We start from the raw sequence: 27,168 nt of genomic DNA on the forward strand, positions 1-27,168 counted from the left end.
TTTAAAATTATAGAAACTTTTAAAAAAGTTAAAAAGGGTTACACTTCAAAAACAACAAATTAAGACAATTTTTGGTCAATAATGAATAGGAATACAGCGATTCACTTTTCCCACAATTCCGTTCAAACCTCAATTTTTGGATCACGGCTTGTAGAAAAGTCCTTTTTAATTTGCTAATAAGAAGGACAATGAAATAACACATTTCAGGTGGTTCTTTCTAAGCCTGGTGTGATGTAATGTAACAATAAATAATAAATCCTTCTATAATCTAACCCAATTGTTGGAGACTTTCATCGTACCGCTGTGCAGTAGAGATGCAAAGATTCCCCACAATTTGGTTTAATGCTGGAAAAATTGTGGCATCCCTAATAATTACTACATTAGTAAGAACTGTTTAATTTCAATGAAAGAAAAAATTCTTCATCGAGTTACAAACCAGAACTCATTTTTAAGTTGTTTACTTACAAGTTCTTCTAGTTACTAGTCTGCAAAAATATTCAAGTGAGGCACGACAAGCAGGTCTGCTCGATGTTTGAGTGGATTCAAAACGGACTGATCAGTGTGGATGGAGGGAAGACACGGTGGTGTAAACACAGCACTGGTGGCTGCAGAACACACACTGCAGGTCCACAGCGGGCCTCTTGCGCTGCTGTGGACAATGAGCCGGACCTTCCTGCCACAAAGGAGAGTTCATGACATGCAGTGTGCCATGGCCGGCTAATCTGGGCGAGGTGAGTCACAACCTGTTAGCATGACTGGTGTCCCCCAGTCTGACACGCTGGTTTGTCTGACACAGCCGTGTGCGCGTAGACACTACACAAATATGTGCGTGCGTGCGCGAGCGCATACTCCATTGTCCCTCACGACCCTCCCAGCACTCCTGCTTCTCTCATCCAGATAAAATCCTTTCAGACACAAATTTCAATTATTCACCTCATCCAAATAATGCCATGTGACAAGAATTATCCCTACTGTAATAATCCACTTAACTGGGAAAGAGCAGCTCATCAAAAAGAGAGGAGAGAAGAAGGGGATGGAAGTGAGGGTGGTGCTGGGACTTGTCAAGCGGTCTCGAATCAAGACCCTCGTAACAAGAATTTCTTCCTTTTTTTGAGGCCGTCTTCAAGTGCGCTGGGATGACGAAATTGAAGTAAATTGAAAGAAAGCCTGGGAGAATGCTCCCACAATCAATAAAGCCAGGATTAAATTAGCCTTGGCATGAAGGGATGATGGGGGGAAGATGAAGAGTGAATGGTAGTGAATGACATTGAGACATGCAGGCTGAACAATACAGCGCTACTCCAACCTGTGCACATACAAGGACAATGAACGTAGCTGGGATGAATGCTCAAACCCTTTAATGACCAACGCTAGGCCTCCCTTACATGTTATTTCAAATAATAAGACTGATCTTCACTGCACTTAAATCGTATATTTTCCTGGTATTCACAAATTAAACTGCTTAGTCAGCTTACAGAGGAGGTCATCAAGTAAGAGGCAACTGGTTAGTGGCATGTCTCCCTGCGCCATTTTTCTTAAAGTCATAATCTACGGCCTTAGGAAACTACCGTGTGCTGCAGCCGCTCAGGTCAACGTGAACACAGCTCACTGTACCTCAATGACACGGTTTATGAAGCTCTTCATGTAAAACCCAATCATTTTGATTCACAGCATTTCTTTGGTTTCTAGGACTTCTTGTAAAGACAAGAAACACACCAAACTAAGAAAAGAGACTGCTCTAAGAGTTTCTGAGCTTTAAGCAAGTCTATGAACAATAAATGCATGAATTTGTTATAAATAAACCACAGCAAACCACCCCTAAAGCCAAACAAAGATAACTTTTTTGCTATAAATGATCAATACTAAATAGCTGATTTTCAGACAGAGGAGATTGGATCTTTATTATTTAAAATTAAGGAGAATAAAGTAATTTTGTGCTATAATTCAATAAAACAATAGGATTTTACAATAAAAATCTGATGGTTAAAAGTCTTTGATTAAATTTTTAAAAATGTTTCATTCTCGAAACAATTCTAAAAATTTAACTCAACAATTTAATAAAAGAATAAACACTAATGCAGAATTTTTTCCCAAGATTGCTATTTATGTATAAATAATTTTTGATTTAAATAAACTTAAATTCTCAGAAATACAATAAATATCTTTGTAAGCACAATAAACAGGCAAAAACCAGCAGCCAAACTTGTATTTCAATTAAGCACGCATGCTATAACTGTCTCTGTCTCATTTGTCAAATAGTTTTTCCTAAACTTCTTACCAAAGCTTCTCTGGGGCGAACTGCTCCATCTTCACCACGTGGAGGACCAGCCTGTAAGACAAACACTTGTGTTAGAGAGCCATCTAGTGGATAACAAGAGTACTGTCACCTTATTTATTAGAAAGTAACCAAGAAACTGAAATATCTACTTTTCAATTGATAGGACCCCCAACAACCACTTTATATATGGTTAGCTATTTATATAAAAAATAATATACATTTTAAAAACTGGCTGTAATAATTTTTCTTGCATTTAATGTATATTCTATGTCCTTCCTTTTTATGTTGGTCTTTTGACTTTTTGTTGTTATAACAAATATACATCTTTTTTTTTCGGGCACGTGTGTTGATGAAAAGTGCTATCTAAATAAAGTTATTAATTAAATATTGTTAAAATCCAACAATGAAATGAGGGAAAAAATATAAGTTTACGGCAGTTCGGGAAGACTAAGTTTTGTTCTTTAGCCTCATACTAAAGCAGATCAATGTCGCATGGGTTTTTAAATGTTTATGCAGAAGTAATTACACATATAACCCTTGTGCTATCCTATGGGGTCCAGATGACCCCATCCTTACATTGATGTGTTCTCCCTACCATGACAAAGGTGGATAAAGGTGAAGAGGATTTCATGGAATCCATGGACACCAGTGAAAATCACAAATCATTGAAGAAAAAAGGTTTAGTGCACTGACTTGTGGGGTCTAGATGACCCAACTCCCAATGTTAAAGTGCCTAGGATAGCACAAGGGATAAATGCATTCTCTTCAGTTCCAAAAATCATCACGTCTTTAAATGTTTCCATCTGCAATCAGCTAAATGCATTCAGTAGACTTTTACCTAAAAAGGACCCCAAAAGTAAATACATAATTTAAGGGGTTCTTTTTTTTTTTAATCATATCAAATTTAAGCTAGAGTTTGATCCTTAAAAATTATACCAGTGAAAGTTTAGGTCTGAATAGAAGACATCAAAAATACAGGAAATATTCCATAATTTCAACAACAGTTACTAATAATTTAACTAAAAAAGCAGTTTTTTTTTCAATAGTTACTGGCTTTCCAACCCCTCTTGATGAATCCTCATGGCAAAGTTAAAGGTTTGGAGTTTTTCTTATCATATTTCTCAGGGCAAACAGACCATTTTAGGTTGAAGATAACAAGATAAAGTATACAAATAGGGTGTAAACACAATAATACTGTGCCCTCCAAGTAAAAAAATAAATAAAAAAGGACAAGGTAGAATGTGACAAAAACATCTTTATCAGTTATTTTGGGCTTATTACAGGACCTGGACACTGAAAAGCTCCAAATCATAGTAATGTGCATTAGAGGGAACCAATGACACTGTTTGGTGTTTAATGACTTAATATAGAAGACTACTGTGAAATTTAAAGTGCAATGATAGAATGTGCGAATATTTTTTACCCAGACAAGTGTGGTGACTTTTGGAAACTTTTAAGACTGCTCTGGGATCGACTTTTACGTTAAAGTGAGTTGGAGAGCACCATGATTACTGAATTTGTGAAAACATAAAGGTAGCATTTCAGATATGGTGAAGCTTAGCCGTATAAAGCATTGTAACTGCAGTAAATTATTTTTGATCCATGTTCGTGGAACATTAAATGTCGAATATAAAATCCCGAGGTTTTTTTTTTTTTTGTGACCTTTCCCTGTGTCAACAATTATAATCCATGACTTTGACAGACCCAAACCCTCACCGCCATATAGAAAGCTGTAGCACGTGGTCAGTTATTAAATGCATAATTGTTGCTGAACCCCAGAATGCCTTTGACCTCCCATGTGTCGAAGACCACTTTAAAATAACACAACCAGTTAGCATGCTAACTAGCAAACAAGCTACCTCTCTTCGGCTGTGAAACGTTTGCTTAAAAGGTGTACGGAAACCAGCCACAAAATAGCAACTCAAACAAATGGTGCATAAATGTTTTCGGACGTCAAATGCTAACTGGCTTGGTGTATAGAGACCTGTGTTGGCGTGTCAGCTTGGTCGATGGATGCCATCTTCCTATAGTTCTCTGGGATATCCACGCTCGATTGCTTTTCCTGTTCCGTCCATTCGAAACATCAAAGTTCTTTAAAGCGTTTTATTTAGTTTAGTTGGGATGCACTTTCATCGGAACAAAGTACAGTGATGTATTTTTCCCCTCTCAGTTGCGAAATACGTTGAGCGGATTACGAAACAGAGTGGAGATAGGTAGACTAAACCTTTCCCCATTTCTCAAACAATAAACAACAATTCCCACAATTCATAGCGCCCTTCGGCGGTTATTTCCGTGTATGAAGAAGTAAAGGTGGCTGAGAGCTCAAAGCGGGTTTTCCCATTCTCTGTAGATTCCTTTACCGAATAATATTATCCTTTCAGAATAAATTTAAGAATGACTGATGGAAAGGCGTGTAAAGTGTGCAATTTCACCCGGCAAAAATCCTACGGAGTGTCTGCACCTTCTTTAGATGACTTGAAGAAAAAAGGTAAGGGAGGACCGAGAAGGAGGACTGTGGGAACTAGTATGAGATTATCTGACATTATATGCTTTTAATCAAAATAAGAAGCCGTTCATGTATTCGTGCAGTCGCAGATTTTAAGCATTTATTTTTATTTATCTGCTTCGCGCCTAAATTGAGAGAAAATCTCCAACCGCTGCACTGACTGTCACATTTAAAACTGCTTAAGCCGCAAAACAACGGTGATAATACTAGGCTATTCTTAATGCTTATGAATGTATTTGACTATAATTATATTATCTGTTCAATGTTAACCCCTACATGGCTAACATGAAAAGCCTGCTGCTGTTCATTCCTGAGATGCGAGTCACCAGGCGTTTCCCTGATCTGCTTTTTGCAAGAATATACTTTAAATATTCATTATCTGGAATCAAAACAATGTTTCACAACCCCCCCCCCCCCCCCCCCCACACACACACACACACACACAAACAACAACAACAACAACTAAAACCAGCAATTATAGTTTATGCATTTTTAAAATTATTATTATTATTAAATATTTCTTTTGTGCACTTATACATGTTCCATAATTGTGATATATTCCTTTTAATCGGAATGCTTATTAAAGGTGTTTTGCAGATTTGTTATGAAAGCTGTTTGAGAATTATTTAACAATATGTATTTTTAATAACAGTGAAAACGTTTTTATTTTTTCCAGCTATACTGGAACAAAAACTTTTTCAAAGAGGGCCAGATTTGGTGAGGTGAAAATGTGTGAGGGCCATCCAATTGGCCTATAAAAACCAGTTTGATCCAATTATTCACTGTTAAAGGCTAACTGTAAACTTGTCAGTTTCTATCATTGAACAATGAAATAACACAAATATTATGTTAGTCAGAAGTGGTTTTGATGACAGAAACAAATAAATCTCTTCATGTCTACAGGTTGTTGCATAGGTCCACGGTTTATAACGCAATCTAGCCAATCACAATCAAGAAACTGTAGTTCTTAGAAAGTGCTGTGGGCCGCATATTATTGAGGTTGCCGGCTGGTGGAAATTGGTTGCATTTGACCCACGGGCCGGACTTTGGACATGCCTGTCCTTACTGTAGTGTTTTTATCATTGGTATTTCCCATAGGTGTCAGACTTTTCTGTGGACCTTAGGATGAAGTATGTTCACTTGATGCATGTTAAGTTGGTAACCTGTCCTCTCTTCCGGCTCCAGGATCCGAGTATCTTGGCTTCAGCCCCGGTGACCCAGTCAAAGTGGTCCTGGAGAATGACGGGACAATAGTAGAAGATCAAACCTACTTCTTGTGTTTGCCCTCAAATACAAAGTTTATGTTATTGCATGACAAGGAAACATGGTCTCCAGCTCGCAAGAGTAAGAATCTCAGAGTCCATATTGATGATCATTATCCGTCTGCAGGATTTCTACATGTTGTGCTTTGGTACTCTTTGTTTTAGTCGATGGTGGCACCGCTTGGATGCAGAGGGAATCGGTTATGCTGGAGATGGACACTGTTGACACCGGCAGTAGCTTAGCACCCTGGTTGGACCTGGCTCAGCAGCTAAAACAAGACCTCACCAGCATCATTCTTATGTCGGAGGCCGATTTACAGGTCCTACCTTGTTCTTATTTCAGTGATAGAACAGCACAAAACTGCCTGGTATATGAGAAAATAAAACTTAAAAATAACAGTTTAGCGGTTTCCATAAAGATTTTTGGAATATTGTCAGTGACCATAAGGTTTGAAAGTTCTCTGACTTGCAAAACAAAATAAAACCATATTTTCTATGCCACCGTAAACTTACTATTGGTCATTATGGCCAAGAAACTCCACTTTGGTGTTAGATGCTTCTAAGCTTTAGCACCAAAAGTCTTCTGTTTTAGTCAAAGTCAATTTGAAGAACTCAAAATTCCATAACTTTTTTGGACTTTATATCTGTCTCCCCATTCAAATAAACAATTTAGTCTTCTGCACACCGCTTCCTGGTACTTAACATTTAGGTAAATATGCATAGACATATACACGTGTGAGGCGAAGAAACTCCTTAAATAATCAGAAATAATCTTTCTAACCACAGACTTTTGAATTCCAAAATGTCAGCTTTACAACACAATTATGTGCTTCTGCTTCCCACAAGCAAGCCACAATTGTAGAATATTCTACATTTTTCGTACCTTTAAACTGCTTTTTAGGACTTATAAGTTAATTAGTGAAGCTACTTTATAATCCAACCCTACAAAAGCACCAAAGGCCAACGTTTGAATGCTCTTTTATAAATTACATTATGAAAATAAAAATGTTTCTTCAACTCAAGAAAACCTTTGATCAGATTAATTTTATTTCATTTAAAGTTAAAGAACTCCACACAAGATTCTACTCCTAACGAATTAGGAGTTGTTGTTTAGTTCATATTTGCTTTTGTTGTTGTTTATTCAAAAAATATATATGTTTACGTTTGGTTAGTTGACAAAAATAAACCTTATAGATTATGCTCTCCCTGTGCTGTGTATTATATCTAGAGCTTAGTACACACACTAAAATATGGCCTCACATTTGTATCCAGTTCTAAACAGCTGTTGCTTTACAAACAACTTTTGTTTTTCAGCTCTTGGTGGATGCTCCTAGCACCGAACTAGCAGCAGCTCTGGGTTTTCAAGTGAAAAAGGCTGAGGACCTGCAGGAGACGTTGCAGAATGTTTTGGATCGTAGGGAGGAGGAGAGACAGTCCAAGGAGTTGCTCCAGCTCTACCTCCGAACTGTGGAGAAGGAGGACAAACAGCTGGAGGAAGCAAGTCAGTCCAGCACCGGCACGGGAGGTATGGCTTTGACTTTACTACATCATTTCCCTTTTTATCCTTAAAATAATGTTTATCTATCTCTACACTGTTATAGTTTTTCTTCCGGTCCGATCTTGCTCCAAGTTTGGGTTCTTGCCGTCTTATTTTTTGCCACTAGATGGAATCATTGTTGCTACTCAATGAACCTTCCTCTTGCAATAATTTACTAAAATCCTATATTATTCACACAGAGATTCCAAAAAACCTGTTTCGTCATGTCAGTTGCAGGTGATGTGGACGTGCCCGACGGATCTGAAGTGGATTCTGCATCTGGATTCATGTCCAGAACTCTGATGGTCCTGAAAGGCAAAACAAGCCCAGAGACCAGACTGTCCACTGAAGATCTGCAGGTTGTCAAACCGCACATTCACTTCACTTATTGTAGCTGTCCCTCATGTTAATGCTGTTCCGTTCGGTACCCAAAGCCTTCTAAGGATCCAGGGAGCGGAAAAAAACAGAAAACAGTTGATGGAAGAAACTAAGCAACAAAGTTTTCATTTTGTCTGTCTTCTTAGGCGCTTTATCCTCACATTCTTTATAGATTTTTTTCTTTTTCTAACATATGTTTTGCCCTAACACTAGTTATGCGTTAGTGGAGCCATTTAAAATGATGTTAGGATTATTCTGTTCTGAAAGCTCTGTTTGCATTTGTTTTTTTCTTTCTTAAACCTCCATCCACTTATTTTCAGGTATATCTTTCAGTCAGATCCAGAGCTGCCCATCCTCGCGGGTAAAGGTTGCTGGAGAAAAAAAATAAAAAAGTGTTATTTTTCCACCAGCGAGGGGAGCGTCAGTTGAGTCATCCAAGCTTAATTTGGCCCCTGGATTTGCATACACACTGATAGAAGAGCGTAGTCTGAATGTGGCTGACTATCAGCATGTTCTCAGTGCATCCTGAGTCTTTTCACACCAGAACTTAGAGATGTACACCTGTTATTACCTAAGGCACATGTCTGTGCCAGCTATGATCGAGTCACGCAGGTTTGCATGTTAATCTGGAAAAAAAGAAAGAAATACTTGAACCTTAGATTTTAAAGCTGAAATTTTTATTTGGAACCAGGAGTTTAGTCTAAGGATATGAAGATACTTGGAAGGAAGTTCAGTGTATTTTAATGCTACATTTAGCAGTCTGTACACGAGAATGTTGATTCCAATTCCTCTTTCATGTACCTGTAGATGGTCGTGACCAGAGGGGTGGATGCAATGAAGCAGGTGCTCGGCTGGGACGAGGCGAGGACGTCCGCTCTGCTGCAGGCCTGCGAAGCCGAACTGTCCAGACGTCTCCAGCAGATTCAGGCCATGCAATCCATCAGCAACACGCAGCTGGATGGCAGAAGGCAGTCCAGTGGAACGAGCACAGAGGACTCGGTGGAAAGACCAGCCACAGGCGGCACTTAAGCCGCGGCTTCACCTGCGTAGAGACTGATAAGAATTCACCTGCCTCAGGGTCAGTGGAATGAGAGTCATCCTGTGCTACTTTATGTATTTGGAATGCATGAATGAGCCCGTTTGCGTAATTTTATAAAGTGACTTGCAAATAAGACCACGACACTGACAACAGGCAGCCAGTTAGGTTGATCATGCGTGACAGTTTTACGGTAGTATCTGTCACCTAAAACCTATCAAACGTTCTCATTTTTTAATAAAAACAACCTTATAGTTCTTTAGTTTTATCTAAAATATATTAAGGTAAGTCTCTGACTGAGGAAAAAGTCCACACATTAGTCCATTACAATATTTTATGCAAACAATTAAAAGGCTAAAATTTGGAGTCACTCGATGTTTCTCTGAATGTGGCTTAGGTTTTTGTCAAACAGCAAATGTGTTTTTCCGAGATATTGATGGCCTGATTAAAATCATGTTCAGAATAGTGGTTTCAAAACAGCTGCTGGTTTCTTTTGTTCAAGTTATACAAGGAAACCATCTGGAATGATTATTTAGCAGCAGCTTGCAGGACAAACATCAGCAGACCTTTAAAAAGGGAAAACAAAAAGACTAACACATTTTTCAAATGAAATATAATAAGAATAAATCTTAATTATCTTGTTATGCTGAAAATCATGAGTGCAGAAACTATCCCACTTAAATTATTATCAACAAACTTGCATTTTACTGAACAAAATTGTAGATAAAGGTAGAGAACCTTTTTCTATATCTATTTTTCAGATTCATGTGCTGACTAATGGATTGGCCACCTGTCCCAGGTGTGCTTTGGTTTTCATGCAGTGACTGTTAGGATAACTGATCACATGGGGATAACAGTCTGACTAAACGAGGAGTTCTCTATAAGATTATGTGTCACCGTTATGCAAAAGCAGAGGCCGCGTGATGTAAGACAGTTTAAGCCCGTGTGATTCATGCACCACAGAGCAAATCCTCTCATTTCCTCCGTCTCATGAACAGCAGACACGATTAATGCACACAAAGATGGAAAAATTCCACCTTGCATATTTAAGCATCTCAGTGAGGTTTACGCGTCACCAGCTGCTTCTACTTCAAAACCAATTCTTTAATTGTACAGCATTCTTAATTGTTCAGTTTTTTTCAAAAGATCTACCTTGTTGAAAAGATTGACTATTTTTGAGTTATCAGTTACGGACAAAGATTGTTTTTTCTTTATATGCTCTGAGAAAAGTATTTAAAGCCAATTTTATGCTGTTAAATAACTATTTTATACATTAAATGTTGCAGTCTTTAATAAAAAAAAAAGTGGTGTTTAGTCTTTTACCAATGCTACACATTCACTGTTTCTTGTTGCAATGTACATGCATGAGTTGAACAGTAATGGACATTTGAGCTCTAAACAGTCTGCTGCCAGGTATTCTCCAGCAGCTGCTTAACGGGTTTCATGGAGGGCGTAATTCCTGTGGAACTGGCTCCAACTGGGGTGGGAGTGATACGGCACACGAGCTCTGGATTGGGCTGTCACATAAGTGGGGGTGTCTAAACGGAGCAGAGGACGACTTGACGGTGCTCCGGTGAGCTGGGCAGCTGTGTTCTGTGAGCCCCCAGATTTTCTACCATTTCCTGCTGGAAACATAACCACGTCCTCCTTTTTTCCCTCCCAAAAGCGCAATAATTCTGTGGCGTGTGGGTCAACACATGCCTGGCATTGAGGGGTTGCTGTGGCTAAACTAAAACTAAATAACTCTTGTGTTTGGGAAACTCAAAGGTTCCCCAAACACGAGAGATTGCATTCTGGTTTTTAAAAAGACTTATATAGTTTATTGGAGGTTTGCCTGTTGTTTTAAAAGATTTCCATTTCCATTGTTTTGAGCTTGTCTTTTCTTTTTTGGGGGGAAGGGGGGGGGATTTACACATTTGTCTTGTATCTGTACACTTAAGATCTATGTTATAAACACATAAAAACAGTTTGATCCCAATTTTAGTGATTTTTGCACTAAAAAATACAACACTTAACATTCAGAGTTATGGTTGTATTATTGTTTAATTGAATGAAAAATATCTTAAAAAAGAAAAAGAAGCAGAGGTTGTATGAAAAAGATAGACATCGAGCATTGCCACAAAAATCTGTTATAAAAGTAAATCATTAAAAGAGCAGAAAAGTGACAAAAAGGCCCCAAACTACTAAGGGGTCAGAGGATCTGGGAGAAAATTGAAAAATAGTTTTTTGTCTTACTCCACTACAATGTTGAATGTTTTTTTCTGCAGCCAGCACAGATCACAAATGTAACTGATGACAGGAAATTTTAGGAATTGATAGAACACGTTTAATGACTAACATGTACTGCCTCTCAAATTAAACTTCCTTCTACCCAAATGTTTTCCTCAACCAATTTATTTTTTAATGGAATTAGAGACTCCTTTTAAGCTGGAAATGGCAGAAATTAATTCTCTTTGAGCAAGCTCTTAATACAATGCTTTTCATTTCACAAATGGATTTTTATTTAGAACCATAATGCAAAATTAGTGCTCAATTAAACAAGTGCCACGGGTACGTCTTATTATGGAGTTTTGTAAACCCCAATAGGAAAAAAAAGGGTTGATCTTTTAACAACAAACCATCAGTCCGTAGCTTTGGAGAGGGTCTTGGCCTTGGTGCTGGTATATTTGATCTTCCATCCTTTGTTTTTTCCACTAGAGTCAGATTTAAAGGTGACATGCACTTGGTAACTTCCTGTGTCAATGCGGCCCGGCAGCACGGAGCCACAGAACGGTCCGTACTCCTGTCCAACTGTCCAGATCTTATTAAAGGAGACATGAAAGAAGAGACACCGGCTGTTGATTTGTCGTCTCTCTTCCTGGCTGATGTTTACTCAAACTTAAATATGCAAGTAACCACATCACTCTCTTGTAAATCACCCAAGGAGGACGTGTTCCTGACAGACTACGTCCACAGGCATGAGGAGGAATACATTCCTTCTTCATTGACTTTGCTGGGTTAAACTCAGGATTCACAGCACTAACCTTCAATGTATCATATGGACAAGGGACGTCTGGGTGTCCTTCCACGTCAAAAAGTTCAACGAATTCCAGAACAATTCTGGAACCCTCTGGCAGACGGATGATGTGGTCACACTGGCTCATGGGTGGGTAAGGTCCTGGGTAGCCTGGACTGGTCAGAACGCCAGATGATGACACCAACTCCTGACTAGGACATGGCACTGGAAAGAAATATCTAATAAAAATCTACATAGAAAGCCTTTTAATGTAAAACATTTAATCCAAGTCTTAAAAAATCTAGAAAAAAAGTGCTAATGAATTTGTAAACGTTTAGCCGCTGGATTGGAACTAAAAGACAACAAAGGTTTACAATCAAAGAAAAGAGGTGATTTCTTTTCCTGTCATCATAAATGATGGGATTCATTTAGATTTGCATTATTTTTTTCCAGCAAGCACGCAGATGTTATGAACAAATGAGTATAGCAAAGAGGCAGGGTTTCTGTAATTCATATAATTAGTACAATCTGTGGGCAGATAATCATTTTTGGCTATTCATTGCATGATTTGTTTTGCCACCCCTTTTCCTCTGGCAAAGCATAATAATTTGAGGCACGTCAGCTAGTAATTGTGATTAATTACCAAGTGTCGGTGCATTATTAGTGCAATGCACAGGTATCAATTTTTAATGTCATTTTGGAGTTGCTTTTCCCCCCAGGAATCAGCTGTGATTAACCTCGCCATCCACCAAACGGTCCAACTTCGCTCATCAGTATTCCTCCTAAATTGGGAATCACCACAATCTAGCTTTAACAGAATAAAATCTAATGAGCAGCTCAATCAATCATCACAAAATTGTATTGCTCGACTCTAATTAAATGTATTTTAGGTAATCTATTATCAAAAAGTAGCAATTATTAATGCATTACAGCTATCTTTAGATTTACTTTAAACCAGTTCAACAAAAACAATGTTTTCTTAGTTTTGCTTTTTAGTGAAAAGTCTGTGAAGTTAGATATATGGAAAAAAAAAGAAAGACTGCCAAGCTCTATTGCAACTAGTGTCCAACAGTAAAGGTTTAAAGTGGGAGTTGTCTGAAAAAAAAAAGTCAAACTCTCCACGACACGCACTTGACTCAGCCTCTCACTTCACAACCTGTTTTACTTTGTTTGATTCCAAGCTTATATATCAGGCCTCTTAAGCCTCATCTCATACGGCATTTACCTGTGCACGATTTCTTGTTGTCATGGAGATGAAATCCTTGCTTGCACGTGCAGTAATAGCCACCAATGTAATTGTGGCAGAAATGATCACAAACTTTTTCCCCGTCTACGTTTAACAGACACTCATTGACATCTGTGACAAACAGACACAAAAGAAAGTCAAATTCCGCTTTACAGACATGTAAAGCAATGGCTGTCGTCATAAAAACAATGAGTTATTGACTTGTGAAGATTTTAAATGTTTCTGAAGTTTAAATTTTTTTCCTCTGAGCTATATTCTTTGTCATTAGCACAACACAAATACCACGTCACCTTGGCTTTTTTCCACGATGTAAAAAGCTTTGTGTTGTCTCCAATTTACACAATATTGTCTCATCAACTGGCAGACGTTTAATCATGACTTCTATTTGAAGGACAATTATTTAACCCTTGTGCTATCTTAGATGACCCCACCCTTGCATTGACGTGTTCTCCCTACCGTGACAAAGGTGGAAAAAGGTGAGGAGAATTTCATGTAATCCATGGACACCAGTGAAGATCACAAATCATTGAAGAAAAAAGGTTCAGCGCACTGTCTAGTGGGTCTAGATGACCCAACTCCCAATGTTAAAGTGCATAAGATAGCACAACGGTTAAAGCAAGCTTTTGAAATTTCAACTGAGATTAAAAAAAAACTGCTATTCCATCATAAACCGTGAGGTAATTCAGGTATTAATTGATTAATTATGTGGTACACTTTTTAAATAGCGGTTTACTATACCGTTATTTGAAAAAAAAAAAAATGAATTAGTGTTCCTTAATGCTGCGTGTTGCCAAAATTATGATCAAATATCGGTTTATTTCGTTTTGAAACAATTTTATAAATGGCATTGATCGATTTCTTTTTAGTTGATCAACAACTTGCCTCGGACCGATCGTTCTGGTTGGATTGTAGGAACATAAATCGATTCATCAACTGAGTCAGTTCATCATTACACCCCTATTAGAAAAACATTCAGGCATGAAGAAATTAAATTCCTAATAAAACGTGTTGACCCTTTTTTTGAGGGCAAAACTTTTTATGGTAATCTTCTGCATGCCTCATTTTATTGTTTTTGAAAACTTAGAAAAAAATTGCAAAAACTGCAAACTAGTGTTTAATTCCCAAATAGAAATGCAAGCTTAATTTTGTTAGGGAGGTCCAGTTTGAACCTGTAATGTTATAGTTGCCGTCCCAAAATTCTACCCACAAAAAAGCATTTACTTTCACCGCTTCTACCTGTTTCTTTTTTCGTTTTTCGTTTTTGAAAATACTTTAAGGTTGTAAAATTCAACCTGAATAAAGCTGACAGTTAAGGATACAAAGATTAATTTGCTCTTGTGTCAAAGGGTGACGTTAAACTGCTCGAGACAGTTGAAAGTACAAAACAGAGTCTTATCTGCGGTGATTAAAAATCCTGCTGTGTTTTTTGTTGCATCGTCATCACTCTATATTCAATGCACTTACTGCTACCAAAAATATATCTGCCCTCTGGCAACAAACGTCCCTATTTTGCATCACCTTCTGAGGTGTAAAATGCTTGGAAGCCAGTGAATCGGCCCTCGTTAGAGTAGTCACTCCTAAAGACCACTGACATGATGTTCCCGGCTGACAGGATAATGGTATTCCTGGGGCTGCTTTCAGAGTTCTTGTCTCCCTGACCGCAGAACCGCAAGGTTTCGTTCCCCTCTGCAAAAACCTGCTTTGACAAGGTCAGAAGGTTTTATGTGAGCAAGATGTCCGATGAATAAATGTCTTTTTTTTGTTTTAATCCCACAAATGTACCTGTATGAAGTCATATTCACACTGGTTGGAAGGCTCCAAGCTGAAATGGGTGAAGTAGAGTTTGATCCGGTGGCCTTGTGGCACTGTGATGTTCCAGACTACGCGCTGGTTGTCCGGGTACGGCTGGGGGAAGCCAGGGGAGGTGAAGCTACCGTATAACCCCGTCATTCCAACACTCAAAGAGACGTGGAGATGGGCAAACAGGACAAACACATAGAAACCACTGGGAGGAATCAGGTTAGATGGAAGCAGTTTGAAGGATTATTTTAAATAAAAATTACACTTACCCGGTCATGCTTTCAACCCCGCCGTCAGATCCTGCCTGTTGTTTTGGAAAGGTATACTAGCACTGATAGGAGGGTAAATGAACCCGGCCGTCCCCCCCAGAGTTGACATTTAGGTAAACAAAGTGAGACAGGCCCATGATAATATGTCATCATCCCCCACTTTCAGTCACAGTGGACTGGTATGTCAAAGCACTTTGTATTCATTTTTTGTCTTAGTTTTTCAATGACAGTTTAATTGAATTTTTGTTTTTGTTCCCTGCATCTAAAAACACAGAGAATATCTTCAAAAAGTAGCATTTCCCTTTAATGTTTATCAAATACATATTTAAAGAAATAAAATGTCAGAGCTAAACCCATTAATATCATTTAACTCATCAATCACCTTCAATATACATCAGTGCCAAAGAAAAGACAGTGATGTTAATGAGACTAGGCTCATGCAGCTAAATAATGACCAGACCTGGCTTTTGTGATGGCTGCGCTGTTAGGCTCTTAAATAAAAGCATTAGCAGACAAATACCCCAACGTTTTCAAACCCAGATGTTTTCTGTGCGCCTAATTATTGTACTAACAGTCACATCAACGGCAATCTCCCAGTAAATTAAACCAGACTGCAATTGTTTTACTGCATGTCTGCATCCGCACTCAACCAAATGCTTTAGCTTTTAAAGTTATTGTTGGAGCTATCCTAATAACTGAATTGCAGAGTGTCTTTTTGAATAGAATAGAGATACTGATGGCTGTCAGAAATGCTTGGGGCTTTTCAGCAAGCAACAGTTGGCTGGTAAGTAGCTTATAATAATCAAATTCCTGTTTTCTCTAACACTACAGCACTAATGGCAAGTGTTTGATGTGAATTACAATAATTATCTGTACGAACACCCATGTTAATTTCCACTTTCAAAAGACCTTTTTGATGGAACATTTTCGCTGACATAACCTTGCATTTCCTCTGATTGGTGGGATGTTGAGACACTCAGGAGTAAACTAATGTGAACTGTTCTCCACTCGAACGTCATCCAGCTCTCTCAGGCTTTTGTGATTCACCCTCATTCATTATAAGAGCTGAATGCCGCCGATATAAAAAAAAGAAAAGAAAAAAAAACGACACATCCCTGAAAATATGACCTCACACTCGGAGAAGGATAGGTATACGTTTGACACTTTCATCACATGTGAGATATTATTTTCCTTTCTCGCAGAGTAGAAATCATTTCCAATTGTCTGGGTTTTTGCTAACATGTTGGGATCTCAACGATGAAAGAAGGGCAAGATTAGACAACTGTACATATTGTGGTTCCAGACGTTCATAGATGTTACATCGCTTTTCAAATGTATTTTAAAGTCCCATTACAATCATCCTTTGACCTATTGTGAAAACATTCCCAGTGGTCTTTTAATTATAATTTCGCCGTGTTTACTATGTCCTTATGCAGAAAGGACATCGTTTCTGCAGAGAGGCAGAAATGAATCCTTTATACCTTCATGAACCTTTATATTCTTGCTTTCCTATATGCAAGACCATCTTTTAGGGTTGTGTTTACGCAAGTCCTGCGTAGGATTGACTTACATGCAGAGACATAAGCATGCACTTAAAACGTGCAAAGACACAAGGCGTTGCCTGTTGATCTTTCAGCATGATCAAATGTTAAATGTACACGTGTGCAACACTGATGCTGCCCTGTCACACTCCACCTGCTTGCTGTGCCATGTGGTAATGAAGCGCTTCCTTTCAGGAAGAGAGTCAGTCAGTCATCAAAGGAAGAATAGTCCAGCTCAAATCAGTTGAAACTGAAGAAAAGATGGTGACTGGTTGCATCTGAGCTTCAATAGAAGGAAGTGAGGATGATGCAGGGACAGATGCCCTGTAGGAAATGGGAACACTTCTTTCATTTATTTTTCAGAACTTGCACCTCTCTGTTGGTGTCTCTGATACTCGACGGTCTGCTTGTTTTTTTGAGCATCATTTGCTTGGAGTGCTGATGTTCACTTTGGCCTACAACATTTTACCCTTACTCCAACATCCTACTATTTTCATTCTTTGTCCTTTCCACCGGCTGCGATGATGGCATTCCTAATCACCCACAGGCTGTAAACTGTAATTAAGGACTTGAAAAAGCAGGGAAGTGGACGTTAAGAAGTAAATTGGCCAACCTTTTACTATTGAACATTAATTTTCTTTCTGCTGCAGTTTTGCAGACTGCAAAGGCACAAAACCTGCATCAACTACATATGGTAAACTGAAAAGACCAAGATGCGTTTCTTGACAGCTTTAAGTCATTTGTCAGTGCTTGAGGATGAGGAAAGGTTAACAACTGTAAATAGTGGTTACGAGAACATGTGCACCTACCTTAAAATATAGAAAATTAAACTGTTCATTGGATGCTGCAACTCCTGACGGTCTGGTTTCTCAGTTCCAAGAAATGTTGGATTTGAGCCTGAAGGCCGAATGTTCATGAGCTGAAGAAAAGGAGTTGATTGAATGTCGTCAGTACGGTTTTGTATTTTCCTTTGCTCTGAGGGAGGCCAGTTGATAAATTTTCATGTTTCTATTATCGCTGCTATTGTTCTTATGTATTGTACATGGGCACACAGAATAAGGTAAATAAAAGAAAATGAAAACACACCTGAGAATGTCTTACAGCAATTTTGTCTTTAAATCATTTTACCACTTCTGCTGAAGTGAAACGCAAACACAATGAAAATGTACACGTGTGCAACACTGATGCATTTTTGTTTTGTTGACTTTGAGCAGGGTAAACTTATGAAGCTGGTTCTGCGTTCATTAGGCCCACATTGCTTTACAGTCATACCTGCCATTCGCACACACACATTCACACACTGAGCTGCCTCTCAAGGTGCTAGGATTACAGACATACGTGTAATAAATATGAATTTTAAATGTTACTTTTTTTATTTATTTTGGGGACTGTAGTAAAATTGCTTTTAAAAAATGAGGGGGGAAAAATCAATAACAGTACAGGCAAAGTTTCTTTGCCTCTTTAGGTTTACTGCTAAGTGTCCTAAATGCCAAACTTTTTTTTTTTTTCTTTTGTAACTACAGCCTTAAACACCCTGATGCTGATCAACACCAACATTCGCTGATGAATTGATGCTGAGCCTTTTCTGCTGGAATTTATTCCTGACGTCAGGCCCATTACTCCTTCAATTTGGCCAGGCGTGGCTCTTTTTCGCAAATAAATATGGTCATTTCCTTTCTAATTCAAACAGGCTTCTGCTTTAGAAATCTGGTGACCTGCCACAGGCCGGTAAAACAGTCAGTGATGCTGGTGTGAGAAAGCAGTGATGAGAAACGGCACGCAGGTGCTGCTCTGGCACCTCAATTCCTTCCTTCATTATGTGGCTTCAGTGCCGCAGTGTTTTTTCCTTCATTATATTTCAGAGAAGCCCTGTTTTTAACAAGCATGCCAGAGTACAATGTAGCAGCAAGAAATGTTGTTGACTAAATGGAAGAAAAGTTTTTCCTGCACTCTTACGATCTGAAAAATAAATCAAAGGAAGCAAATAAACCCACTCCTCTGTCAGTTGTTGATACGATAATAAGTGAAATATCAAAGAATAATATTGAAAAAAAACAAGCTATTGTAGACATATATATGCAGAAAATGATCATATGGTACCAAGATGCCTCATAAAATAAAATAAAAAAATCAATAAAAATGTTGACAGGGGTAATTTTTAAAAAATTATTGATTCAACATTTTCAAGTCTGTTAAGCTGGAGAATAATGAGAGCAGTTCTGAGTTTTACACATGGATTTCCTACAGGAGCAATGATGTGTGGTGACATTTAGCTTTTCAGCAGCCTATATCCCATTTTTCTTACCACTGACATGAGGAAATTTCATGTTAGATCAACTGCAGACTGGTTTATTGGCATCCCACAAGGGCCCTTTTGTCCCAAAAATAGTTAAAGGCTACATCATTTACAGTGGAAAATAACATTACTTTAGATGCCTGTGTGCTGCCTATGTGCTGCTGTGGCAACAAGCCTATTACAGGTTCAAAGGCTTAGGCAAACAGGGAAAGTTCTTGTAGCTATATAAACAGAGGAATGTCACTTTTGAAACGAGTTTTCATTAAGAGTTTCTCTCTCAATGTTTGAAGTGGACACTCATGATCTGGTGATGATGTTTTCATAAATCTGGTCTTGTAATGATGAAGTCGACATGAATGACTCTTGTTCATGACACCTAATTAGAGTTAAACTGGCAAACGGCATTGGAGCTTCTCCTTCCTGTTAAAGACACACCCTGATCATATTCTGAGCTAAAAGCAATCCCAGTGGTCTTTATACATCATTCATCATTGCATCAATTTTTTGCTAAAATGTCGTTGTGACCGGATGTCGTTTAGCTAAAATGTGTCATTTTTTGGACATAGTTGCATAGTTAGGGGTGGGACCGTTGCACAGAGCATTCCTGCCCCCCCCCTCCCCCCCCTCCCCTCTTCCTTGCAGAGCAGACCCACCAGACAGTGCGCTGAACCTTTTTTCTTCAATGATTTGTGATCTTCACTGGTGTCCATGGATTACATGAAATCTTTCCACCTTTATCCACCTTTGTCATGGTAGGGAGAACACGTCAATGTAAGGGTGGGGTCATCTAAGATAGCACAAGGGATAAATAAACTTTGACATGCCAACCCCAAGGGAGCACCAAAAGAGTGACAAAGCAGATGACCTGACACTTATGTATACTGAGGATCATCACCAAATCAAGACAGCTGTAGCAGATTGACAACCTTAACCTGGTGTGATTGACAGAGAAAACTTCAAAACAGAACACGACAAAAACAAAGGACGTATCACCAAATAATCCAAATTCCAGTGCATACTCCTCAAAGGGCATCAAAAAGAAGCAACACAAGACAGAACACGGGTTTACGTGTATTTTAATTGTGTATTTTTTCCCTATAACTTAGCTTAGTTGACTGCTGAGCACAGAAGGCATACAAAATTCCTTCAGAATGGTTTAACTTTCAAAAGTGAAGAGAAATGACAACAACATTAAAAACAATGGTTTTAAGATTTAAATAAAAGCAATTTTCCTAGATGTCTTTGATTCAGCCTCAGCTTTGTCATATTGAACAAAAGATTTTGCATTTGCAAGAACCATTTGCATTGGAGAACTGCATTTATAAACGTTTAACCTAGTGACATGGAGATATCAATCATAATCCATAGATTTTTGCAAATGTTCTCTGGTGGTGTGATCGTAAAATTCACAAAATCACAAAATTCTGGACTTCCTCAGACCAACTACATAAAGTTAAATCCGTTTAAAACTCCAGTTTCTTTGAAAACCTCCACAGGCTTGTTCTTAGCAAACATGTCGACACTGATGGTGTCTGAAAAAAAACCAACATGTTTCTGCTTTCTGTTTGTAAAAAAAAAAGCCTTTCATATGTAATGCTTCCAGAGGGTCTCATTTCTCTTCCGTCTCATACTTAGTAATACAAGAATTTATAAAACTACACACTTTATTGAATAAAGATAGATAGAAGCCTTGATGTCTTGACTTTTCATGGAGAAACTCCTGCTATGTAGAACGTCAGAACATCAACATTTTACCTAAAATATTCAATACTGATCAGAAAATGGAAGACATGGAGCACTCTACAAAAAAACTGGAAATGAACTGGTACTGGTTTTACATAAGCGGTCATTTTTATTTATTTTAGGATTTGAACCTTTACATTTTTATTGTAAATTTAATTTATTGTTTCCTCCCATCCAGGACTCCCTTGAAAATTCTTAATCTCAATGGGACAATTCCTGGGTAAATAAAGGTTGAATAAAAAATAATCGTGCATGTAAATGGGGGTAATTTGCCTCATTTTTCCAGTCAGTCCAGTCAGTCGTCTAAGTCATTAATCTACAAGATCATTGTTGATCAGGTTATGCACCAGTGTTGGCAAGAACTCTTAAAATCGGCATCGAAGACAAAAAAAATCAGAATATCAAATATAATTGTATTTTAACCACATTATTTTCTTTAAAGGTCTTTGTAAATGCAAAGACAACATTTGTAGGTGGGTGTTGCCATTTTTACTGCTCAGGTTAGCAGAAAGTAAGAATTATGGTTAAGTTGGTTTAGTGAATAAATTAAGAACAATACAAAGCAAGAAAAAACTTTTCTTTTTTTTTTTACTGTAGCACGGTTAAACATCATGCATTGACATCATGGTACAGCTTTTTGTGTGAGTATTTCACTGAGGATACTCAGTCAAAATGTTTTCTTTTGACCTGTAGTCTGTATTTAATTAAACACCATCATTTTCTAAGAGTTTAAAGAATTCGGGTGCTTCTTCATGAAGACCTGCCTTACCTTCCAAAGTGTTGGCATGCAGCCTGAAAAGGGTCACAGCAGTATCTGGTGGGCTGCCTCCCTGCTGAGGTTGGTGACAGCTCATTTTGCGAGGCATGACTTTACTGGCAAAAGAGCAGAGGACCCATATAATGATCAGCTTTTAGCGCTGGCCCTCAACAGCTGAATAAGCCATCAGGCGCATTAGGCCCTGCTGGGGAAAACAATATTATCATTTCTACTGGCGTTCCCAAACAGAGAGAACTCTTTGAGAGAAACTCACACAGGCAATTTATCATGTGCTGTGAGTTTTGCTACGCCACCGTCAAAAAACATCACAGTTTCCTGACGATGCGTCTTTTCTAATGCCTTCGCAAGCATGATAATGTTTGTGTAAGTATTTGGTTTTCACCTTACGTCAAATCTGTACAAAAATCCTTTAAAAATGAACAGAAAACTGACAGATCAGAAGCTAAAACGACAGAAAATTTCAATGAAAAGATGGCGCCATTCCCCATAACGCCACTAATGTTTTCTCAACAGGAAGGTTCAAGTCTGCCACACACATGCAGAGACGGTGCCATTATTTCCTCTGTGCATAGCTTGTCCAAAGAGCAATATTCTTTCAAAATGAAAATTTGCATAAAAATGTTACTTCCCTGGTACTTTAGCTAATCAACCATACTGTGTTCAGTGTTCTGGATCAAAGTTAAATCTAAAACTCAACAACTAAACCAAACGGAGTGTGGCTGACGTGAATAAGGCTGCTGCAGGCTGCCTGCCCATAGATGTGGGTTCAGAAAGAGTAGCAATGCCTCCATAACTCCACTAATAAACTACCAGCTCTGCTTTTCAAGCAAAACATAGACTCCTACTGTATGCCATTAAATGCAAAAATATTCCCTTAGTTTTTATAAAATTGGTTAGCACCAATACTTTTAACAGTTAAAACCATTCAGACCCCTTTTATGTACATGGTTTCTTATCACTGTGTGGGCAGTGCTTTTGTCTGTAGAATTAAGCTTTTTGTTGAGTAAAGGTTCGTGTTCGCACTTTACCTAGAAGTATTTAACGGAGCACTTGGTGCTTGTTTTTTTGGCTGCTAGAGGTCAGATTCGGGTTTCATGTGCTGTGATGTTAGCTCTATCTATCTATATATGTTTACAAATGCTGGATAAAATTTTTCTTTGAATCATCTGTTAAATTCACACAAAAAAATACAGTAGTTTTCATATTGACTTTTTTTTAATTGTTTTGTTTTCTGATACAAATGTTCCTATATCTTTTATTGGAAAACTACAGAATAGCCTGCATTGGCCATGGCCATTTTAACCCTCGTATGGTGTGCATGGGTGTTCATAGGTCTTGTGGAACGCTGGAGTTTGGGGTTTTCAAACGAATGTTAACATGCTTGACAAATCTTTACTTTGTCCTAATTACAAGTCACATGAACAGCAAACATTGCTAATTTTTGTCCTTTACCTTTGTCAGATCACATTTATGAGTTACAGTGCAAGTTTATTTATTTTTTATAAGGTCCTAGTTGGAATACTGGCTGGGACCTTTTTGTGTGGAGTTTACATGTTGTCCATGCATGCATGATGCATCCGGGCCCTCCAGCTTCCTCCCATAAGTCCAAAAACATCCTTCATAGGTTGAATTAGTTACTCTAACATTGGTGAGGGTAAATTGTAACTAAAGCATGACAACGTTGTTTCTCCTTTATCTAAGTTGCAAATTGTTACAAAAACTTTTCATAGAGTTCACAAAACTCCCTTAGAGTTTAGTGATCTAATCCGTTAGCAAATGCTTATGGGTAACTTATCTTTGCACACGTCTGTGAATATCCAGTGTGTAATTATAAAGCTTTGCTGCATTCCGGTCCCCAAATGCGTCAGCAGCTGGCTGCCTCTTTTAGCTCTACTCTATATATTTATATATACACCGGTACATAAAATGAGGGAGTGAATGAGTAAAAAGTGTGAACACTGTAAAGAAGTCGGAAATCTATAGCAGGAAATCCATTGCTAACAAGACGAACAATCATAGTGTCGCTGTTTGTGTCAACCCAACATTTCTGCAAAGGTATGTTTAATAGTATGATGTGGGTTACAGCAAACATGCAATGTTGATTTAACTCTGAACTAGAAACTGGCTTTTTTTGAACTATATATTTGAAAAGAGGTGTTTTTTTTTTCTGACACCGGACCACAAGATGGGTGATATCTAACTGCTAGGCTGCACTGTCAGTAGACTTCACAATGTTGGACGTTGGAACTTCAGGTGGCCACAGGGTCACAGGTGTAAATGGGACATCACACAGCCTGAGGAGCCCCCTTCGTTTGATCCAGAGAGGCAGATGACACTTATTTGAGTAAATATTAGCTAACATAGAGGCAGTAATTCAGTCTGGTTCAGTTCAGTTTTTATTTTAAATAAATCATTTAATTTATAGAGTTATCTTGAGGTATACAGCAAAAGCAAGTCCAACAACTTGTAAAACCGTTAAAAGCAAATTAATTCCAGTACAGTTAATTACGACCACACCTGATTTGTAACTTGTAAAATGCCTGACGACTAAAGCATGAGCAAAGTGCAGCCAAAAAGCCGTTTGGACGATTACATTACTAGTCCTAAGTATGCCTTTTTAATGTAGTGGGTCTGTGTACTCCTTTTTAATAATTGGACTATGAGTCTGGAATAAATCAATCTGTCTATCTATGCCTGAGGCTACAATGTAGAGAAATAATTCACTTTATAGGAATGTATGTAATGATTGCAATCACCACCCTTCTAGCATCTATTCTGGTACTTTTCTTTTCATTGGTGTCTCTTTCTTGGCCTCTCTAGCACCAAATGATTTAACCTTTCATTCCTGATGAGCTCACGCTAAAAAAACAACAAAAAAAAAACAATCTAAGCTTTACTTTGTTTTGTGGAAGAACATGAGAAGAAAACTATGCCTTTATGTCCTCACAGCTCAACTATTTCACATACAAATATAACCACAAAAAAAATTCTCCACCCATAGTTTCCCTAGCACTAATTTTCACTAAATTTTACTATTTCATTCTATACTTAACAGGAATTTGAACTGCTCTTATTTTATGATATTTTGTTGTTATGTTGTCGTTGTGTAATTCTAACTTACAAGGCCTTCAATGTCTCTTTGAAAATTCTGTCAGTCTGAAAATATTTAGGCTGCACTGGTGTCATTCTATGCAGGTTGCTGTGGAAAGGCAAATCTCACAGCCGGGTCATGTGTTTGTTGGGGCAGCACTGTTAACAGAAGCTCTAGAAGCTCTGGTTAACAGAAGCAACAAGCATCCACTTAGTGTTTCCTTCCAACCGTAGAATGTGTGAGCATGTTTGTCTTGGAATACAGCTGAACGTAAAGCCATGTTACTTATGGGGGCTCAAATCGGCCAAAAATCCCAAAACTTTGAGCTGTGTGAGCAAAGAAATCCTTTGAGGAAAACCCAAACTCAAGAGCTCTTCCTATAATTCTGATCCACATGACAGACTTTACCTTGTCTTCAGAGTGTGATTTTGCCCCTCCCACATTGGGACAGTGTTAGTGACTACATTTAAAAGTCAATTTACCAATAAACAAAATATTTCTATGTGAAAATTAGATTTTCTACTTCACTTTCTACTCTGCACTTAGATGAGACCAAATATGATTATGTTGCTGCAGAAGGGTAGATATGCACTTTCTCCATGTTTATATTAAGGTGATGAAGAAAACAATCTTTTCTGTGACAAACTGGTGGTGGAGGATCCATAAATGCAGATGACCAAGACATAGAGGCCGTGTACAAATTCCCTCCCTACATCCTGACTACTAAAAAAAACTACCGTAGATGGTGCAGGACTATCTCGTTCCCTGGATTTTAAAAGCTATTTGGACGCCATGCTCGCTACTTTTTTTTGGTTCGTACATGTCCAGAGGGGAGACAGTAAGTATATAATAGTAGAAGGATGCTGACTTTAAAGCTGTCTATAGGAAGACCAAAGAGGAGGTTTATGGATGCAGTGAACGAAGACATGAAGGTAGCTTGTGTTAGGGCAGAGGATGCACAAGACAGGCTTAAATGGAGGAACAAGCCAAAAAGGAAAAGAACAAGCAACTTTTCCTTTTAAATGGCAAATATGATGTCATTGATTACCTGAAGTAAAACCCTAAAAACCCTGAACTATGTAGTGAAGGAATTCAGACACAAACTAAAACATCATTTAAAAAAACCTCAAAGCATGACAAACCTGGGAAACAATCGTGCGGCAAAGCAGAACACCAGGCAAGGATGAACTGAAAACTCGACACCATCTAAAAACTTTGAGACTCATTAACCAAAACTACGACAGCTGTGGATAATTGAAAATCTGAACCTGATGTGACTGACAGGGGAAACCAACAAACAGAATGTGACAAGAACTAAGAAAATGCAACTGAGATTAAAAATAAATAAATGGCACAATCCTCATTTTTTTTAAAATTATGTAAATTCACTCGTTTAACTGAAGTAACTCATTAATAGCAGGTTCATTTATTATTTTAACATTTACCTAGACATCAAGATTTACCTTGCAGTTATTCAGTTCTAATAATAAAATCATTAGCTAAATGAATGAATGAATGAATGAATGAAACGTAATTTATAAAGCACTTTACAATGACATTAGGGTACCAAAGTGCTTTAAAGTAAAAAAAAAAAAAGTAAAAAAGAACATTTTAAAGAACAACATAAAATAACAAAAAGCAATAATATACTTACAATTATGTCTTCAGAAATGCACACAACTACCAACATGATGACAATACTTGATTTTGTAAAAGAAAAAGAGAAAACTTTCCTGTTTTATCAGGACAGAAACTCCTCATCATTTCGGACATTTTGTTTTTGAATTCTGGCAAAGTAACTTTAGCCGCCCTCTGCAATTCAACAGAAAGGACCATGACAAGATGGTATTCACTGTTGGACGTCTTTGTTTATCTACTGTATTTCTCAATTCATTGCTAGTGCTTAATTGCTCAATTTCCTACCTTTTTAAAATGTGTTGCTTCTCAGAAAGTCATTGGAGCAGAGCTAATATGTCTGGAGTTCATTCTGCCTGAGATTTACCAGATGCTGATATAAATGTCACAGCCTCTCTGGAATTTAAATGTATTTTAGGAGCGGTATTCTTTAGAGGTAACTCTGACTTCCATTTATCTGCCTATGAAGTACTTTGAATACAAAATTAGAAAGTGGATTATAGAAGCTCAAGAGTTTCAGGAGAATTTCACATTTTTGAAAAGCTCAGTAATCATAAAACAAAATTTTTTTTAATCCAATTTTGAAATGTTATTTATTTTCAGATTTCAAGTGAACAACTGTGCTTTCCTCCTAACAGGATAGGATACAGATGCTGCAATGATTATAGTGATCAATTTGTGTCGCCTTTTCATAAATTACACCAAAACACATCGTCCGTCCAAAACAAAACTACATTCCTCAAAATTCATAACTCAACACCAAATAAAGTCAAAAAC

General features: G+C 37.9%; 3 protein-coding genes across 7 annotated transcripts in view; 1 reads left to right on the forward strand and 2 right to left on the reverse strand.

Annotated features, from left to right (window-relative positions):
* The window catches only part of pex14 (peroxisomal biogenesis factor 14), a 57,964-nt gene extending 53,426 nt beyond the window's left edge, over window positions 1-4,538 (reverse strand). For both annotated transcript variants that reach the window (XM_020704551.2, XM_004070660.4), the window contains exons 1-2: window positions 4,263-4,538; window positions 2,279-2,329 (exon numbers count right to left, since the gene is read on the reverse strand). In XM_020704551.2, coding sequence (XP_020560210.1) covers window positions 2,279-2,329; window positions 4,263-4,298 — 87 coding nt within the window. In that variant the 5' untranslated portion in view covers window positions 4,299-4,538. The remainder of the gene's footprint in view (window positions 1-2,278; window positions 2,330-4,262) is intronic.
* Window positions 4,539-4,542: 4 nt separating this feature from the next.
* dffa (DNA fragmentation factor, alpha polypeptide) lies at window positions 4,543-10,319 on the forward strand. 2 transcript variants are annotated; one of them, XM_011476949.3, is made up of 6 exons: window positions 4,543-4,766; window positions 5,970-6,128; window positions 6,212-6,366; window positions 7,361-7,571; window positions 7,821-7,942; window positions 8,769-10,319. In XM_011476949.3, the coding sequence occupies exons 1-6, from the start codon at window positions 4,673-4,675 to the stop codon at window positions 8,988-8,990; spliced, it is 963 nt and encodes a 320-aa protein (XP_011475251.1). In that variant the 5' UTR covers window positions 4,543-4,672; the 3' UTR covers window positions 8,991-10,319. The 2 variants fall into 2 exon arrangements, with proteins under 2 accessions (XP_011475251.1, XP_011475250.1); XM_011476948.3 differs by having other exon boundaries at window positions 4,544-4,766; window positions 7,815-7,942.
* On the reverse strand, window positions 8,867-15,397 carry masp2 (MBL associated serine protease 2). Of its 3 annotated transcripts, none has more exons than XM_020704553.3 (7): window positions 15,308-15,397; window positions 15,021-15,243; window positions 14,757-14,934; window positions 13,218-13,349; window positions 12,021-12,217; window positions 11,616-11,797; window positions 8,867-9,003 (listed from the first exon to the last, which is right to left on the reverse strand). In XM_020704553.3, the coding sequence occupies exons 1-6, from the start codon at window positions 15,313-15,315 to the stop codon at window positions 11,618-11,620; spliced, it is 918 nt and encodes a 305-aa protein (XP_020560212.1). In that variant the 5' UTR covers window positions 15,316-15,397; the 3' UTR covers window positions 8,867-9,003; window positions 11,616-11,617. The 3 variants fall into 3 exon arrangements, with proteins under 3 accessions (XP_020560212.1, XP_020560211.1, XP_011475249.2); XM_020704552.3 differs by having other exon boundaries at window positions 8,877-9,014; XM_011476947.4 differs by lacking the exon at window positions 8,867-9,003 and having other exon boundaries at window positions 11,022-11,797.
* Between the last annotated feature and the right edge of the window lie 11,771 nt (window positions 15,398-27,168).

This window comes from Oryzias latipes, chromosome 7 (genome assembly GCF_053564925.1).
Source record: "Oryzias latipes strain Hd-rR chromosome 7, Olatipes_Hd-rR_3.1".
In the NCBI taxonomy this organism is placed as follows: domain Eukaryota; kingdom Metazoa; phylum Chordata; class Actinopteri; order Beloniformes; family Adrianichthyidae; genus Oryzias; species Oryzias latipes.